General features: G+C 36.3%; 1 protein-coding gene across 1 annotated transcript; it reads right to left on the bottom strand.

Annotated features, from left to right (window-relative positions):
- Nucleotides 1-678: 678 nt before the first annotated feature.
- LOC126814333 (GTP-binding protein RAD) lies at nt 679-12,829 on the bottom strand. Its single transcript, XM_050539426.2, has 5 exons — nt 11,992-12,829; nt 7,442-7,524; nt 3,669-3,855; nt 2,685-3,134; nt 679-1,950 (listed from the first exon to the last, which is right to left on the bottom strand). Exons 1-4 carry the CDS (start codon nt 12,485-12,487, stop codon nt 2,869-2,871), a joined length of 1,032 nt encoding a protein of 343 aa, XP_050395383.1. The 5' UTR covers nt 12,488-12,829; the 3' UTR covers nt 679-1,950; nt 2,685-2,868.
- Between the last annotated feature and the right edge of the window lie 8,123 nt (nt 12,830-20,952).

Raw genomic sequence — 20,952 nt, 5'->3', positions numbered from 1 at the left:
CCGAACGTCTAGGCACCTTTTTCTGTTCAACAAACCAGACACCAGCCCTGACAAGCGAAAACCGAGCTTTAACAATCCCGAACAGTGTTTTAGGCCCATGCCATTCTCTAGTCCACCTGTCGGTGCCTTGACTCAATCACCGCAAGCCTTTACAAGAAAAACATTTACGTACGCCAACGGAGATAGTTAAAACTTCCAAAAGCGTATTCTGTCACCACCGGCTACTGAAGTTCTAAGAGCATTTATATATGAGCATATATGTGTGTGTAGAGGTAATTCTGCCGGCACTTTCTTGAACATTTGGATCAACTTCGTAGATAGATTTATAGGAAATGGATTTAAATAACGATAATTACCACACTGGTCATATGTTTCCGGCGACTGTTAAAGAGTCAAGATATTTTCGAATAGATGTAGACAACATTACAGGCAATAATAATTCGGTAACATAAAAGATAAAAAAAAATCTTTCATATATAATATATTTTATTAAATATAATTTATCTTAAAGCGATGTGACATATGTACAAGTTATTGCAATAATAAATTATTAATGAACAAACTGAGACTTGGTCATGTTTTCAGAACATTCCAATAAATGCATATTAGTGTTTATCTCCAGGAACCATGGAATTATTAGGTTGTTTCATTAATAATAAAACAAAGTTCGTTAATGACTTATTAATGAACAAAACGAAACTTGGTCATGGTTCCAGAATATTCCAAAAATGCATATTAGTGCTTATCTCCAGCCAGGAACCATAGAACTATTAGGTTGTTTGTTTTATCTACAAATAATTTGAATGTCAGCACTCTGTAATAATATTAATGTTGGTATAATGGAACCTTTAAGAATGATAAATTAAGCATAATTCATATTAGTGCTAATCTCCAGAACCTAACTAGATGACAAAATATAATTATCAGTTCATTAATGATACTTGTTTGTTTTCTATAATTATTGGAATGCCAGCACTCTATAATAACATTAATATATTTGTATGTTGACAGAATGAAATCTTCAAGGACGATAAATGCAATGAAATGGGTTTTATTTAACTTCTGTTTTTGAAATAGGGCATATTTTGAATGTCAGGGCTTCCGTGTACGTGTACGTCAATGTGTACATGGGACCTCGGTTGTTTGTCCCATGCGAAGACTAGACACTGTTCCTTTCCACGCCGCCCCCCCCCCCGTCCTACACCATTAGCAAGGAAACACCAACACCAGGAGTGAAACCTAGAATTCCTGGTTAGCGAGCCAGCGTCTTACGCACTGATACCTCGCGGTTCTCTTTAAGGGCGATAAATTAAATATAATTGTACATAAGTAACTACATAAGTATTTTTCAGTATATCTTTTTTATAAAAAATTAAATATGAAACGAATATATACACAATATTTACAAAACTTGATAATATACAATGATTGTATTTACATTTTGGCATTTTTTCAATAAAAACAGTATATATTTGGAACATGATATATTATGTATTATATACAATCGAGGGGAAAAAAGTTAACTAAATTTGCGCAACATGACCCAGAGTCAATGACTTGTGAAATTCTACTGGGGAACATGATTAACCCCTTGAGGTAAATGATTATAAACATAACTTGTAGAGCAAAAGGCGGTAGCTTAATTAATGTGTTAATTAAATTAAGCTCTTTATGAATGAGGACCACATATTTTCTTTCATTTGACCCACGTGACATCATATCAGCCCCCCAATGACGTATGCACATCTAATCTTAAACACACCATGTCTATTCTGATGCCGCTTTTGGCATTTGCCATCAGCAGGAATGTAGAGTTCACAGTATCAACATCATTATAATCCATCACGTGCACGGTGCCAGGAATAGATATAGCAGAGTTGTTGGTGGCTCGCACCACATCCACCCAGTATGATGGCGTCATTCACAAAGGTGTATAGGCTGATGAAACAGCTGAAATAAATAGAATTCCATAGTAAAGTTAAATATAGAAACTAGAGTGCTAATTTGTAAGATATTTGGGATACGCAATAGACGCATAGCGTTTATTTTAACCTTAGCCGAGATCAACCGCTCTGTTAGTTAACCAAGTGGTGATGAGGGACCAATAACTTCTACATAATATTTATACGCTTTGCTGAAACCTTTTAAGAAATCGAGATCAGAATAATCCCCCTGCGTGGATGCAATCGGATTAAACAGAGGCCAACCAAACTATATTACACTAAATAGTGATGTTGACTTATTGTATTGTCTTCAGAGGATTTCCCTAAGTTGTGAAATTTTCAATTGAACGTATTTATCTTTGTATGTACTGAACAGAATTGAAATATTTTTGGACTGATATTCCTATTAGAGATTCAACTTTCACCATAATTGTAGTTGGTAAGGAACTCAAAATTATTCTGTTTGAACCATTAAAGAGAGAAATGGTGATTAACGTCCACTCGACACCAACTGGGTCTTTTCGGGAATAAACTATGGTTCCATTTTATTTCAATAATTCGCATGCGCGTTGGGGATTTGTAGCAGTGGGAGGACACAAAGAAAAGGTTAGACAGGCGACCCTACTCCTTGTCACGTACAAGCAGGAAATCGAAACTTCGCCACCCGACTTAATGCCAGACCTTATGGTCTAATACCCACGCACTAAAGTCCCCGTAACAAGATGTAAATAAAGAACTAACCTGTATAGGTATGTGACAATCATCCAAGATTTAATCCAGGTAAAAAGCTGATTGGAGATGGTTTGTATGGCGTCTGTAGAATCTAGTTATGTGGTATGTGTATAATTTTTCTAAGCAAGCTGATTGATGTTTGATGAAATGCATAGTGATAACTGGTGTTGAGCAATTGGCATGGTTCTTGGAATTAGGAAGCAAATAGATTGTCACAAGACATTGTCTTTCGACCATGACGTTTGAACAATCTGCTGAGAAATGTTAGGGCTTTTCTTGATGAAGATGCTTTCTTTTTGTTACCACTGTGCGACGGACTCTGGGCTGAATTGTTTGGAAGACTTAATTTCATACGGATTTGACTTAGACATCCCACTAATAGCTCGTCCACGTGGTGGTTGAGGGCGGCAGATATCTCTAGGTATTTACAGTCGTACTTCATGGCGACTATGCGGGCTTCTGTAACAAGAACAATACATATTTAATATTAATTAAAATATACTAAATTTACCAAATAATGAATAATTTGGATAATGACTTTAGCATTACTTATACCTCTGGGCTGGTAAACTATTGGTGCTCCTGGAATCCGAGGTTAAGTACTCCTGTCGCATCACTGGGCTATAGAGGGGTTGGGTTTGTGCGTTATCCGCGATGCTTGGTGTGCTCTCTCTTTCTTGCAGCTCTAGCTCAGTTCGGGACAAATGGATTTGTATTGCGAGCTTGTAGTTAGCAATACGAGAAACTTTATCATTATTGAGAGGCTTAATGCTGTGTCGGTATACCATTTTGTAGACATTAGACAGGATTATTAAAGGGCCAAGTGCATAGAAAGTGTGTCGACAATACCCATTACTTCTTTGGCAAGTTATGATAGATTCAGAACAGACTACAAATTCTCATAAAAAATACTTTAATTTGACAGCTTGCGGCTAGAGTGCAATGGGGTCGAAATATTTGTTCAATCTATATGCTAAAATATACAACTCTTACCATTGGCTGTCACCTTCCGTTGTCTGACAAGATCTGTTTTATTGGCCACCAACATAATAACTCGATCTGTTCCTATGGTAACACGAAGATGGCGGATAAGATTAGTCGCAGCTACAAAGGAAGGGTGGTCGATGATGGAAAACAAAATAATAAATGCATCTGCTCTTATCTCTAAATACTCGGCAAACTGAAAATTAATTAAAAAAATATAATGATAACGGGATAAATAATTCATCAAAACAAGATAGTAGCCATGACATAAGACCAGAAATAAGAAGGTATTTTATCGCACCTAGCTTAATTAATGTCGTTGATTACGCCAGATAGACCATGTCTTAAAAGTCTTATATTACTTCATTAGAAGTCCTGGTGTTAAACCTCGCCAAACAAACTAATTATGTCGCAAATGGTAATAAACCTATACCAATCGGAACATCTTGACGTCATTAATCATACTTTATTGCTAAATTTGCATATTTATCTAGACATTCTGACAATTCAAACGCCGTCATATAAAACATTTCCAAATAATATCCCTTGTTTACTACTCCATAACATCGTTAAATGTAAACAAACACTATTTTAGTAGCTAAATAATTGACGAAAGGGGGTTATCATATGTTTATTTGAGATGATGTTGAAGATTTGCAGATACAGTAAGCTGTAAATGACCGTGATATTTTATGGTTAGGATCATAAGTAATGACACGAGTGGTTGTTGTTGTTCGTATATAGGGTTTCACACCCGCTTTCACCGATAATTTATTCAGAGCATGTTTTGATTGATTGATATAAAAATTAACCCTTTTTTCCCTTCAAATATTGTATTATTATTGTACTGTTTTCTCTATGAATATTTCTATGGTATATATTTTATAATAATATATAGGTATCTATTATCTTATAATATATTCTGAACTACTTTGCTTAAGTATTCAACACATCAGTAATTATTAATTTTCTTTCAGCCTAAACAAGGAACAAGATTATTAAATAAGTTATCACGTAGGAAATAGATTAACGGGATCGTACATTTGACAGGGTCTATTTGCTTAATGGTACAACGGTGTACCTTGGTCATTTTACATAAATGGTATCATTATGTTGGGTGAATAACAACATATAATTCTTCTAAAAAGACATCCGGGCTTGTAAGCGAGTTGTTCGGATCTTACAGGTCATTCGTCACAAAATTGACGATACGGTATATAAGCTCTTAAAACAATTCTCAATATTGTCTTAGATTTTGATCTACAATTTGATAGATATCCGTACCGGACAAGATACGGCTCTAAAGTCTTGATTAGAGACTTTTGGCAAGCGGAATTTTCCCATCCGTATCACGTATCCGTATCGTATACGTGATACGTTGCGTCAATGTAGTTTTAGAGTTTGGGCAGATTTTCGTGTCGCGTACGTTCGTCGATCAGCTGAGCTTAGTTCTATTACAGCATGATGGCAGATATCGACTTCGACTCGACAGCAATTGTTGGTTTCACTGATGTATTTCAGAAAGTTTATACCTCTTTACCAGATTTGCAAGGTTCCGCCTCACTAAATCACATCAAATATACACCTTCGTGTTCTAGAATACACAAAGATTCATAAAAACGCTACGATACAACATTTCAGCGTGTAAAAGTAGCAAAAAAGACGGTAAAAGGACACGACAATGTTATACGGACCTTTTCCGTATGAAAGCTGTTCGATACGTGCTGCCGTATCCGTGTGCCGTATCACGTATAAGAAATACACGCACATTGATGACGTCACACGCAAAATCGATACGCGATACGGACCAGAAATTTACGCTTGCCAAAAGTCTCTAATGACACGTTTCTACTTCGTAGGCAGGTTAGTTTATTTACGTAATCTAACTAGTGCGATACTTCTTAGTTAAGAATTTATCGGACGTGAATTTTACTGCTGTAAACGTACATAGTGTTAAGTACAAATTTATTATAGAACTCTGCCAGAAGTGTGAACCGTGCCAAAACCTTGTATAACTGTATGTTTCTGAAGGAATTATAAACTTATTGAAACCAACTTGGACTTTGTGAAATTATTCCGTGGAGCCAGAAACAAATAAATGAAAGAAATAAACAAGATAGTCCTAACCACTAGACAAACGCATTTAGCCAGAATAACCAGTGATTTTAGACCGTTTTCACAACGGGCGGTCTAGAGAGTCTGAGAGACATCCATATCTAGTCCCTCGCTAGAGACTTTAGTCGAGTAAAGTAACCGGCAAGGTTACACGTCTTTCACATCAGGGATCGACACCTTGACCGCAAGCCAGAGTTGACAGCCCAGCTAGAGCTCGACGAGCGACACTCTTGTAGTAGTAGTAGTACCTAAGTGCTTGCACAAAAGTGATATTGCAGACAAGACCAAAGAGAGTTGAAGCTTTCTCCTGTATATTAGAATATTTCCATCTATCGCACCTGGCCATGGAATATTTTAGAGTTTTTATCCCTGCATTTTAAACACAGACGCAATCACTTCTAAGTCAATAACTAATTGATGTATGTAGTCTAAACAGTTATATATACTGTAAGTGTACAGAATAACAATGGATCTTATAACATAAATATAAAGATTATCACTTGAAATGGCAGTAGACAGATAACACATGTTAGTCCGCATTCCTGTTACCATGACTTTCTGCAATCTACCTGCAATATCATTCTATTATTGCCCAATATAAACAGTATGGCGGGAATGTTTGGCATCATATTCTTAGACTTTGCGTTACTGGGTCTATATGTGCATGTGTTTGGTTATATCACATTATAAGCTGATGAAATAGTCAGGATTCTAGAATACATTATTATGTTTGTATACTGCATTTTAGATAAGTATTATTCATCAAATGCCATGATGGAGTTTCCTGACTACAAAATGTTAGAAAATGGGTCAAGTTTAATTATAAATGGCATGGTATATGACGTAAAAAAGATTTCAGGAAATCGGTCAGATGTCGTGATCTGAAATTGTGTAATTCAACAAATCCTTAAGGACCCTCAATCTGTCATCTAGAACCATGTGTATTAAATATTAAATATTCTGGATGCCGTCAATATTTTCATTCGCAATCATGAGCTTCATCCCACCAGAGTATTTCAGATAATCTTGGCAATTGTTTTGTGTGGTACAATTGCCACAAATAATGTCGATACCTAAACGTTAATCACGGCTCTCATTCCTGGACACGATCTTACGTCTAAATGATAAATGTTAGCGGTTTCCAACTTGAAACTCGATAAGATTGCGTTTAAAGACGCTGTTCGTGTTTACTTGGTGTTTGCGTTATTACGAAATGTTATGATCCTCAGCTGCATTCCCTCGTGTCTGTTATATATGAAGATGACTGATCTCACGCTTACATACATCCCACAGCAAATACGAACAATGAAAATCTCAAATATATTAGAATCCGATTCAAATTTTATTTCGTTTTACTTGTCTGCGATATAACCCTCGGCGGCAATAGAGGTCAACCCTTACCATTTATATTTCTAATGTACTTCAGTGACGTAATGTTTAGCCGAATAACATAAACGAAATTGTAATTAATGACTGACCATAAATTTGGTGTCAATTTCGTTCCGTTTTATTTCTGATGCTGTACCTTATGGAGAACACTAGATCGGAGACTGTACTGCACATGTGACGTCATAATATTATGTGGATTGATTGTTAGGGTTAGGATAAAGGTTAGGCTTGGTCCAGGGTTATGAATTAAAGTTGAATATCTCTCTCTCTAAACTTACCTTTGGGTCGTCAATAAATTCCATCATGGATTCTTCACCATCTAGTAATACTGATACGGATGTTTCATGTTCTTCTGATTCGGCTGAAGAAAAACACAATAAAGAACAATTTAATAAACGATAGCAATTTCATATAATTTTGATTTATTTGTTAAAAGTTGAATCCTTCCCGAGACTAGGTATTATGAAACTTGATATTATGAAGTCCATCAATTTCAAATATCATGATCAGTCATAAATTAGATGTCAGACAGAACCCTTGAACACTTCTAGCTTCAGTTTAGATTGGTAAATGATACATGGTCAAAAAAGTCATTAGATGTTTCACTAAATGATATAATTAAATGATATACATGTACATTGTAATATATTTGGAATGTTACATTTAGTATTGTAATTTGTCTTGTAAGGTAGTTTTCATCACTTCGCAAAAATAAGTGTGAAAATAAGATAGATTAATTGGAAAATGGGAATTATCATCAAAATGTTTTGGAAAATATGACATGGTGAATAAACTGTGTGTTTGTGTGCGTGACATTAAAATAGCATAAATACTAAGAAGACGTATACTGAAATCCTGAGTTAATTAATTATGGTTTTTATTGTATATTTTATTGTATATTACACGTATAATATACAAATTTTGTGTCTAGTTTGATAATAAAATAAGTATTATCAAATAAATACATAAATCAATTTCAAATAAAGAAGAATCAGAAGCCAAATCGATAAAATAATCAAGTGCTTAGCTGTGTTGATTAGCAATAAGTCAGTTCCGAGTTTTTAATCAAGAACCGCCTATGATCATGTTTGTGCCAACGCGCAGCTGTAGGTTATCTGTCAAATTAGCTAAAATAACTTTGATTGAAAGCAAAATCTTCAAAAATGTTAAAAAAAAAATCGACATTGATTTAACTATACTTATATCATCGGTATTGAGTTTCGCCTACTTAAAGCTAGAAATCTTTGTGAATCCTACCAAGAGCAGCAATATAGATTAACTCGAACACATATTTCACTTAAAGCTATAAAGCTGGGAGAATACAGTAAATACCCCACAGATGTATTAAATGTGAACACAAACACCTTAAAAAAAATAACTAAAATTGATAATACTCCCTTGAAGACAGATTACTGGGGTTTAACGTGAACTAGATACAAACTTGGTCATTTCACGAATAACATATGGTTTTTCTATAATTCTCTTGGGCGTAAGGATCTTTAAAGGTCGCGGAAGTCTTTAGAGTGTTGAAACGTTGCACGAGACAAAATCAGTAAATCCATAAATTCTGTTATTCCAAACGTTATAATGTGACTCCTAAATGTCATTCGAGGATAATAATAACGCCTGTTAATTAAACAACCTGAGTTCAAGACAAAGGTAATTAAGTCATAACATGGGATGAGATTGGCCAATGTAAATTACATGTGTAGGATAATAAATGGGGTGATTCATGAATTACATACAATTTTATCCGCCGATCAATAATCGGCAAATTAACATCCAAGGTTTAATTATAATTGTTTCATAAAATGCCATTGGTAACCATCTTGTTCAAATATCAGTAAAAATGTTAGATTTCGATAACCTGTCGTAGAAATAATTAAGCTCTTTATTTTAAAAAGACATATAATGCTAGGAGAAGATGTATTTTTAGCCAGAAATTATTGAGTTTATCACTCAAATAATTCATTTTAGTATTTCCTTTAACCTGTAGCCATGCGAACTTTTATTACTTTTAAATGGTATCAGGCCAGCTGTAAAGCGGAACTTGGACAATCTGCAATCAGATCTAGTAGAATCATCCGAGATAGAATCACTTCCACATACTCTGACATTCTTTATCGTTATTATTATATAATATGCCATTTATTGTAGACAAATGTTATGTTTTAATCTATAGCTTTTATTGATAACATATAGTTTAGCATACTTTCTTTCTAGATAATGGGTATGGCTGTGAGTTTAGTGGGTGAAGGTAAAGGAAGAGTGGGGATAACGACGTACGAATTTTAACTGTAAATTAACCTGTGTACATTAGAATATATGTATATTGTAACTTGATGGCTTTAAAAGGAATTGATTATATTGAGTTTAATGTCTTCAGTAACTTTGGTATTTTTTTTATTTCTATAGCTACGTGTGGGATAATTTTGCCTCTGGGGCGAAGTTTTCAACTGTCAATTGTTCATTTACGCGCACCGCTGTTTCCGTTTCATGAAATGAAATGGGGTTTAACGTCCTACTGTTCTGCACCGTGTTCTGCACCGACTGGTCTATTAAAGACAGCACCACCTTTCATACTAACGACTAAACGTCACACCTGACTTATGCAAAGAAATATGGTAGAGATAAAAATAGAAAGTAGCTCTCATTTGTCTGATTAATAAATCAACATTACTGGTATGTATATATACCGCTATGACTAATCAACTCTTGCATTCTATTGATTTTTGTCTCGGCTGGATAACAATAACATGCGAAACTATGTGAAAGTAATATACGATTCGCAATTACTTAAGAAATGTGCGCATCATAAAATAAGAATGTATTATGATTACCTGAAAAGGGGAAGTAATATCAGAAAAAAAATTGCATGAAATTTTATTAAAAAGGGGATTATTTTGCAACTGCCATTTAATATCTTGATAGAAAGATATTAATTTGGTTTCATCAATAGCCCACATTTTTTTTAAAAGTAATTTTCTGTTGTTGCTCCTAAACTGTTGAACAGAATACCATCATATATAAAGGATGCAAAATCACTATGTATATTCAAATCCTTGCTAAAAACACACCTATTCAGTGAAGATGATGGGAATCTGGCGCAAATGTGACAGACTAACTTAGCACCAGTGAACAATTTTTTGGATACGAGGCGCTATACAAATCCATTATTATTTTTATTATTAATGATAACGCCTGATATTAATTTGATGTTGGGTGGGGGGTTGTATCATAAAGTCTGTCATTGAGTCAAGTGGCATGGTTTTGATTCCCCGCTTGTACGTGGCCAAGGAGTAGCTAGGTCGCCTGTCCAACATCGCGTGTTTTCTCCGGTTTCGTCCTACTGCTTAAGACCCCTCTCCCTAACGCAAGCGAATTATCAAAATGAAAATTGAACCATATGATAGTCCCGAATGAACTAGTTTGTGTCGATTGGACGGTAACCTCTCTCTCTCTCTCTCTCTCTCTCTTTGGTGTCTGAGCGGGTAGAGTATAAACCGAAACGGTAGTGTTAGAATAAAAATAGTATGAAAAAAATATTATTACGCAGCTGAAATTCTCTTTAGAAATAAAAAAAAATGTTTTTGCTTGAATCAATAGTGCCCACATTTTAAAGAAAACTACCATTATCTTGTTTTAGGTGTTAATGGCTAAATCTTGTATTTCTTGTCAGAAAGTGAATAAATCGAAATAGTAACTTATTTATAACCTCTAAGTTCTATAGATGTATTGTCCAACTAATATATACATCCTCTTTACTAAGGAAGTGTATTCATTGTCTTTGATTCATTTTCTATACCACAACAAGGTTTAAAAAATCGCAGCTATATCAAGTGATGGTATCCCTACATAATTGGTAACTATATACATGGTAAGTACTGGTGTGCATTAATTGTATGCGTTATTTATGTTCTAGTAAAAATGGACATTGGCAAAGATAACCTGAACACATGTTTACTGGGAATATAGCATACAAAATGTAAGTTAATAATACCAAGACATGGTGTACGTCACTGCTACGCACATACTCCATCTAAAGTTTACCTGGCGCTAGAGGCAGGTGGTACGCGTTGGTTTCCTTGAAGATGCGTCTCAAATGATGTTTTGATAAGGAAACTAGACACCTCCTTTTTACGTCTGCGGGTCTATTTTCATCCCTAGTTCAGGCTAAATATACAGTTCCATAGTTTCGGCTGTCAATAATGCAGGATGATATGTGGGAAATGGTTTTGGCGTACCCATATTATATGAGGTATATTACAGTGAAACCCCTTCGATACATGTATTGATTAGAATTGATGCTTGGAAAATATGCCCTTTTTTTGTCGTGTTTGCTTTCATTTCGAATGACGCCTGTACCCCCCCCCCCCCGGATCTATTCATTTCGCTACATTGTCCATATCCCATTTTCTGAAAGGATTAAATTAAACTCAAAGTTTTAAAATGGATTCCAGCATTTGTTCGCCAGTTTGATAATCAATCTAAAGGAATCAGTTTACATCTTTGAGGCCACTTTAGACAAGCAGTAAGAGCACTGGACTATCGACTCGAACCCTGTGTAGCCCCGGCTCCTCCCTAGTATTGCACACGTGACAATAGAAAAATTAAACGCATGTTACTCACAAAATGACCGAAGTATTGTGTCGAAAAGATCTTAAACTTCATTCCATTCCTGTCAATTTGTCTCTTGAATTCGTGTTTGGTTTAAGTAATTTCATCGATGGCTGCCCTCGGACAGATCACCCATTAACCTATCTGGCCCCAGATTGTTTGATTCGTCTTCTTGGGCGTACTTTAATAAGAAATAATATAAATTACTTACGTGTTGTGACTTCGTATCCCATCGACTCTGATGTCAGAAGTTGTTGGGTTAAAGCGGTTTTACCAGTGTCCGATCCTCCAATTATGGCAACCTTAAAATAACTTATTGCTGATGAACTCGTGTTACTGTGGGTACCACTATGGTCCGATGTTTCACTGGGGCTACGAACCCTCTTATCGTTCTCTCCCCGAGCACTGCCCGTGGATCTCAAACTCTGGTTACTTTTTTTAAATGAGTCTCCCCGATTTATAACACCCTTTGACGTGGTTTTGAAAGATCGAACGCGACATAATTTGGATTCTTCTCCTCCAAAATCAATTCCACCTGGCACCTGAAGATGAACTTGGCAATTGGGCATACTGTTGGTTCTCTGTCGGGCCAAAGTAATTTCCAAATTCCTTGGTCTTGGACGATTCCTGAAAGAGCTGCATCTCGAGTGAGGCGCTGAAGCTATTTCCCTGTCTGGAGTAACGACTATTAAATTATTCGCTGGCATTTTTAAAGCCAGTAGGTGAAACACAAGGCTCCTAGTGTAAAATTTACAATGCTGTTCTCCTTCCCTTAACTATGTTTATAACCTATCAGTAGTAAGTTTTGATCGCAAACTACTTGAACCGACGCGTGCTGGCGCATTTATCGTCTGCCTATTGGAATCACGTGGTTTGGTTAATCACTACAGTTCCGTCTGTCTGTCTTGTTCAAGTGTATTGTGGTTCCACTAAGATGGTTAGCAGGCATAGTTGCCATTTCCTCCCATTGGTTTGTCTGGCCAATGTTCCCGATGACACAGTCGTAGGATGGGTAGGGGTTACATCAGATACTATTCTTATCATGGAACAATAGAACTATACATTGATGTAAGATATTACGCTGTGAGGCGGATTATGATTGAAACGTTACAGTATGTCATACACACCTATACACGTACCTGCCATATCTTGAAATCGTGTATTGTTTTAGTGTATTTCTCTTTTTCAAATGTTTTTTTGTTGTTTTTTTTTTATTTTGTATTATTTCCATTTTGTTTGGGGCGTATTGGCGCAATACAATCTTAGCTTAGTTTGGCTTTCCTCCCGTGGAAAGCTTTATCATGTACACTTCATGTTTACCAAACAAAAGTTGTATAATTAGATAAATATCTAGTTCTTATCTTCTGCACTTGCTCAACTTTTATTTACTTACATACGCACAATTAATTGTGGTTTCCTATAATTATACGTTTAGACCAAAGTTAGAAATTAGAAGGATTAAAACGAATATAAAATTTTCATATAGGAGAGAGAGAGAGAGAGAGAGGGGGGGGGGGGTGTTAACGTCCACTCGACACAAACTAGTTAATTTCGGGACTATCATATGGTTCAATTTTTAATTCAATAATTCGCGTGCGTATAGGGAGAGGGGTCTTTAGCAGTAGGAGGAAACCGGAGAAAACACTTGACACAAACTAGGTCATTTCGGGACTAACACATAGTTCAATATTATTTCAATAATTCTCTTGTGCGTAGGGGTCTTTAGCAGTGGGAGGAACCGGAGACCCTACGTCTTGTCACGTACAAGCGGGGAATCGAAACCACTCCGGTTGACTCAATGACAGGCCTTATGATACAGCACGCACGTGCTAACCATTTGGCCATCCAACCCCTCGTCTTTAGATGGTCTCCTTCAAACTTACTAAACGTTTTTTAGTAACGCTGTCCCAATTAAACATAGTTCCCGACTGTTTTGCTAGGGGTGGTGTATGTATGTTCTCCCATACTCTCCCAATTAAACATAATTAATGACGTTGTTGAAAGCAATGGTGTATGTATGTTTGACTACTGCCAAAATAGTTATTTTTTTATTAATCAGTTAACAGAAGACTGTAAAATCACACATCAATGTCGTAAACGGGGGTTAATTTCCCTTTTAATATAACTGTGTCTTATTCACTAATGATCATTCGGCTATCCAACCCCACTTTCCTATAGGAACGAGGCCTATCTATTTTCACTGTATATACTAGTACCTTCAAACAATGTCACCTTTGCGCAATTTGCTATAATTATCTTTGTCGTAGTGCCGTATAAAAGCAATCCGGCTCCTAGAAACAGAGAAGTTCTTGTGATAAACAAAACGATTTTATTCTCAGAAAACGATTGAGGAACAAACTAGGCTGATAAAAATGATATTCATTACCACATCCTTTGTGTAGTAATGTTCTGTATTTTTATTATGCTTAATTATACAAAAGTTTAGTCAAACTACATGTTTAAACCAACCACTAATTGTATTACTGAAAGTTTAGGAAAATGGCATGATTTTAAATTTATTGCGTATTTCATGTTCAAGACAATTTTAGGCAATATAGAAGTTAATATAACACGGTCAATTTATCCCATAATCTATATCATATTGTTGTTTCTTTCAAACATGTCCGCGGCATCTGGGGTAACTTGTTATAGTAATAAAAATTGAAAATTTACCTGACTACGTAGGCATTTTTAGAAAACGAGATATTTTTCTGGAGATATGTTTTTTTATTGCATGTTCTTCAAGATGCATTATGCCGAGGTCAAGAGACTGGAAACTGTGTATTCAATATATTTAATATGACTGAGAAACTAGCCATTGGGTGCAAACATTCTCAATGTAATTGCGCAGTCAAAACACGTCGAATCAACTATTAATTTCAAGATTGCTAAGATTGCACGGCCCTTCAAACCTGGTATACATTCTACCTAACAGCTTCAACTCTTTTAAAGTGGTTTATCAATCTAATTTAGTTCAATCTTTGCTGTACATGATTGCTGTATTAGTGAGGTGGAAATTTACTTCAGGGAGAGCTCATTGCGTGCAAGACAGAATTGTCGGTGAATGACCTGCTTGGACTATTTGCATCAAGAAACACACCAGAATGTAATGGAAATGTGTTAAACGATACTCTCGTCAGCTCTGAATCTTGGGCTAGGACATTTTGAGAATACATCTTTTTATATTTCATGGTTAGCGTGCATTGTTTATATCCCCAATGATTGAATGCGAGGTGCGCCTTTCCGCCCAAACCCATGCACGTCCCAAAGGCGTCACTGACAAATTAGCACGGAAATCCAACCTTACCAGTACGACCACTAACGGTACTTCCTCTTAGCACCCACCAGTTAGCACCTATTTGTGGTCGAACTTCGTTGACATTAACTACTTTTGCCGATACATCGATCTACTAACTGAATGGTTCGTTTAATAATTGATAAAAAAAATACATGTCTTATTGCCAACATACTATGACGTCATCACAGCATCATATCAAAAATCGAATTGAGTCAGTCAATGAATAGTTGTTCAAGGAACAAGCATGTAAAGTTCATGTTGACCGTTCGTTAATTGGCTCAGCCTAAGCTCCATCCCGTAACCATAACAGGATGAACAGCTGCCTCAAAAATGAAAGTAAAGTGTACCACACCATCCAGTTCATTTCCCGTCAACGTAAAGTTAACCAATCAACAATCTCAAAAATTTATGACGTACAGGAACGAGATTCCACATTCTTCGAATAAACAGATTCGGGCCTCTCTTACTGTGTAATATTATGTAACATGTTATTTAAATTCTGATTAACTTCTTGTCTTTAAATAGATCAACTGTAAGTATTACATCACTAAGCCATTTTAAAACCCCTTATGATGTTTAAGTGGAAAGCTACTTCAATGTTGATATTAAGTGTGATTACTTAGACAAAAAACTAATGCAAGTCTAATATCGAACATGATTCTTAAAAGTAATGCTAAAATCCATGTCTTAATCCGTTGTTTGTCAATGTAAACTGAAGATTACTATTGAAAAGGCGATAGTATTTATATTGTCTTTGTATTTATCTCACAAAAACATAAGCAGTATGTAATGAATGAAATATGTCTATTGTCAGTTCCGTACGTTATAATCGGTTCTGTCGAATTAGTCGCATTTAATACACGTAAATAGATATATTTGGAGACTTAATGGATATACACGTATTATTAAACTTTATTTTGGTGGGAACTTCACATCTGGCTTGTGGTATGTGGTTTCGGGATAGGGGCGCCTTCTCAGCCTCATGGTTTACTCCGGGTGCTCAGGTATCCTCCCACAGGAAATATCGATGCACGTGCGCTAAGTATAATAAAATAAGACACCTTGTCTGCGATATGACGATCGGTGGAAACGGGCGTTAAACTCTTAATAGATGGAGAACCATGTCATGTCTTGTAGCCGCTAATAGCCATTTTTATTTTTCACACAATACCGAAGTTTTCACGGTATAATCCACACTGAACTATAACATAAACGGTTGATAATCTACCGGCTTAGATTCAATCGAATCAAAAAGAGCTCCATCAGGAGATTGTGCCTAACATTTATAGGTGGCGCTGCTTACTGAATGCCGAGAAATGTCCAATCCATTTTATCGTTGTAAATGTTAAAGGGAAATGTGTCATTAATGGACGGCTATTCCCTTTAGAGATTCAAATTTTACTATATTGTAGTTTGTAAGGGTTGTAAACTTCCACAAAATCGCGATCAACAACTGTAACTAGGCGCAAGGAAGCCGGAAATGCGAATTGGTTTAATGGCGAGTATGTCTTTTATGAGTTATAATATCTTTGTGAGGTTTGCCAACAATTTGGTATTTGCTTTTATCTTGTGTTTTTAAAAATTATAAAGATTGATATTTTTAAAAAGTTCATCTTTCGTTTCATCTTGCCATTCTTCATCAAAAGTTGGGCATACGCTGCGAGGGATATTTTACCATTAAAGCGGCCCCACAGTCTATTCTTCCGATTTCTCTTGGCATACTCTCTGTCCTGCACCAACGACAATGCGCTACAATGTCCCGAGAAACCATCTCAACCAACCACGAGATCGACCCCGGGAATACCTTGTTAGTGAGCCAGCAACTTACTAGAAGACTAATATACACATCGAGGTCGGGGGATTTCCGGCGTGGTTTCCTATTGTCAGTGGTATAGGACGGGGAGCCTGACAAGGGCAGCTGTATAGTCCTTATGGAATGGTACGAAAACCCGAGGTCCCGTGTACACATTGGCGTGCATGTAAACGATCACTTGGCAGATGGAATTCGATATAAGAGTAGGCCGTAAGGCCGCTGTCCGGTCAAAATGTTCCTTATAGCACACTGCATGGCGTATACCCGTCTTTATTAGCCCAGCCGGAGCAGAACAGTAGGACGTTAAATCCCATTTAATATCATGTTATTTGCTAATGATACGTTCCCACTGTCGTGTGATGCATTACGATAGGATAATCCCTATTGAGTCCACGGCCTGGTACGTGCAGAAACGTTTCGGAAACGTTTCGATGCGATCAACACGATTGCCACGACTGACCTCAATACATGATAAAACCTGATAGGATCACAACGAATTCTCCACACGATTAAAACCATGATTTGAATCGTAGCGCGATCGTAATAGAGGGAACCTAGCATAATGTACAGACTTACATCATGCGATCCCGAGTTACATACACGGTTAAAAATGGTTGTAATTAAAAACTATAAGCAGTGTTAATTAAGTGTAAACTTTACACCACAGCTAGCATTTTTCAAGTGTAATACCTTTCCAAGGGTAACCTACTAAAAGAACTACACCTAACAAGTGTAACCGATATTCATGACTACTGAACACCCGAATAGGTGTAATTGTGGGGTGTTCTGGATACGCTACACCACTACAAGTGTTATACTGCATTTACACCAAAGGATGTAACTATTATTGGGGAATAAATCATAGAACAGCGTTAATTTTACAGCGTTTATTGGGTTGCAAAAGTGTAATCGATATTCATGAGTACTGAACACCAGGATAGGTGTAATTGTAGCCGCTAAAGGGTGTTTGGGATGAGCTACCCCTCTACAAGCATTTTATTGCATTTACACCAACAGGTGTAATTATTTTAGGGAAACATTCCTCCGAATAATATGTTAATTTTACACCGTATCTTGCGTTACAAAGGTATTTGTGTACTCCAATTTGGCGTTGATTGCAGTAATACAACTATAACTCATTTTAGAGTGTTTACTCATAACGAGTAAAGTATAAATTATTTTAGCTTGTATACACTTTAAGACGTGTAAATGTTCCAAAATATTACCAAGTACAATATCTTAAACATGCATTATGCAAGAGCTAAATCTGCCTATTGCAGGTCTTTCTTTAGGCCTGAAATGTTCTCTAAAGTATTAATTAGACATTAATTAACTGATCCAGGCCTTAATCAACTCTAGATGGCATCAGATTTCTACGATGTTAAATAGATTAGAATGGTTCAGCGATACTTTGATTTAATCAAATATGGAGGACCGAGACTTAGCTTCGATCAACCAGTACGGTGGTTGAAATTATTCCACACGTTTGTCAAACCTTCAAAGGCTAATATCTTCGCTAGCAATAGAGTAATTTGAATGAAATTTTCAAATTATTCATTTTACATTATCTACTTTCGAACTATATATTATAGCAAGAATGGCTAGTTCTTTATCTAAATCTTACATAATGTATCTTTAATTAATAATTCTTAATTCAGGTGAGGTGCATAAATGAATAAACCACATTATTCAGCTAAGTTGTAAGGATATGTGTATTGATTTTTCCTCATGATTTATATTTATTGTAAATTGATACAGATTGTCTAATTGCCCAACAGCAGTTGAATTTCAATCAGTCTGATGGGTATTTGTCATTTTAATGTCGTTGTAAAATGAAGCGAAGTAGCCGACGGTCAATATGTAATCTGGGTCGGGCTAAACGCCCTATATTAATTATCATAGAGACCGATAGCCAATTTCAATTTTTCTTCAAATAAATATCCAACAAAACAAATTACACCCGCGTTGTTGTAGTAATTAAAATGGAAGTGTAATTTACAAACCATCCTTGAGGGGTAATGCTTAATCTACACCCACGGGTGTAACATTACACTGTCTGGGTGCATCATGCAGGTTACTTTACTGGAAGTGGCAACTAGTTTCCACTTGAATAGGTGTAATGTTCTACACTATAGTTGGCTGTTATCGGTTTACTCCACTAAAAGCTAGGAGTTACCCCTATTTAGGTGGCAACTAGTTTCCACCCGATTTGGTGTTAATATTTTTAACTGCGTAATTTTTCGTTAACGTGGTCATGAATAATAATATTAAATAGTATTCATATTAAAGGAATAAACCTCTTTGATTTAGTTCAAAATAAAGTGTTGAATTGGGGTTGATGTGGTTAAGCTTTACATGCGAAATAATAAACGAAGGTTGCCTTTTGCTGGTCCTTAAATTTTGAATAGGCTACAGATACCAACTTAACAAACCCAAGCAGATCAACACACCAATTTTAGTTAAACTGGCAATAATATATTTTACCGAAGTCAAATGATTTAGTCATTTAAAACAACTGTAGTGTTTTTGTCTAAATGACGAGAAGACAACTTATAAAGTTCCCTAGGGGTAACGGTGGCTAAGTGGGTAAGACGCTGGTCGCGTGTTCGATCCCTGTATTAGCCGAGAAAGTTCACCGTGATTTTCTGACGTGTTTTCCCCTTGTCAGCGGTGCAGGAAGGAGGGGCTGACAAGGACAGCTGTCTAGTCGTTCGGATGGGACGAAAAACCGAGGTCCCGTGTACACATTGGCGTGCACGTAAAAGATCCCTTGGCAGTTGGAATTCGATGTAAGAGTAGGCCATAGCGCCGCTGCCCGGGCAAAATTTCCCTCATAGCACACTGTATGGCGTATGTCCGTCTTCTTTGGCCGAGTCGGACCCGAACAGTGGGACGTTAAACTCTCTCCGCCAGGACCTGGATTAAACCCGGGACCCCCGGGTTAGTAAACCAGCTCTTTACTCACCGAGTCACTTTCATATATGAACTCATGTGACACGTGGTATTAGAATAATCATACACGGCTTCGGCCTCATTTCATTTCATTTCATTTCAAGTTCCCTTTGCCAAATATTTTTCGTATGACTTGCCAGATGTGTAATACAACTTCGAAAGTTTAATTTAAGTAAAGATGGCAAAATAGATGACTGTACCGAAGAACTCTTGTGAAGCTGCTGAGTACCACTTGTAATGATCAAGTGTTACACTTACGGCACTAGGTTAGTTAACCTTGGACTCTTAAATGTTTTCTGGCCGTCCAACTAATGTTCATTTAATATTTTTGACTAGAATGGAGATCAAAAACCCCAACAAAACCATGTTTTATTGTATCATCAATCACCATATTACGCAAGAAAAATGTTACTTGACATTAAATCACCATTGCTTAAACCTGTTATTACTTCTGATACAATCTAAATTCGATAGCCGAATGGTATTTTTCATAGTAACTGCAAGAGGATTCTGAAAAATCTGCATATTTTCAGAATTTCAAAACGAAAACAACGATCATATAATCGTAAATCATGGCGTCATGCAACACTTTATACATGACCTATAAGAGAGAACTTTGTGTGCCCGTCGTTATTTTGACACATGGGTCAAATTTTACTTGAGATTTTCTACATTTGACTAATAATCCAATTTGTATAGATATTAGATTGACTGAAAAATGGAACAGTAAGACCTTTTAGAACGCAAAACTCGTTGCCGTAGAATACATATTGGCGTGAATATCGCCAGCTGTTGCTAAAAGAATCGACTTTTCTAATTTATGTTCCGTAGAGACGATAGTGAAGATGAACACATTTTAAACTCTGGTTAAATCATCAACTCTCGGTGTTGATATAAATCTCTCTACAAAAATACACTGAACTTACTTCTAACAGACTGTAAAAACATTATCTGCCTCATCTTTGCACCTAGCTTACAAGTAATTAAGACATGACCTTGTTGATATGTAGACATCTAACACCCTTCTTCATATGTCTTCCATTATATATCACTATATATCCCTAAAGTAGTTCTATACACCTAATACGCGATGTTAAGTGTATAGTTCA

This window comes from Patella vulgata, chromosome 3 (assembly GCF_932274485.2).
Source record: "Patella vulgata chromosome 3, xgPatVulg1.2, whole genome shotgun sequence".
NCBI classification, from domain to species: Eukaryota; Metazoa; Mollusca; class Gastropoda; family Patellidae; genus Patella; species Patella vulgata.
Note: the sequence above shows the minus strand (reverse complement) of the source record. Positions and strands in the feature narration are given on the sequence as shown.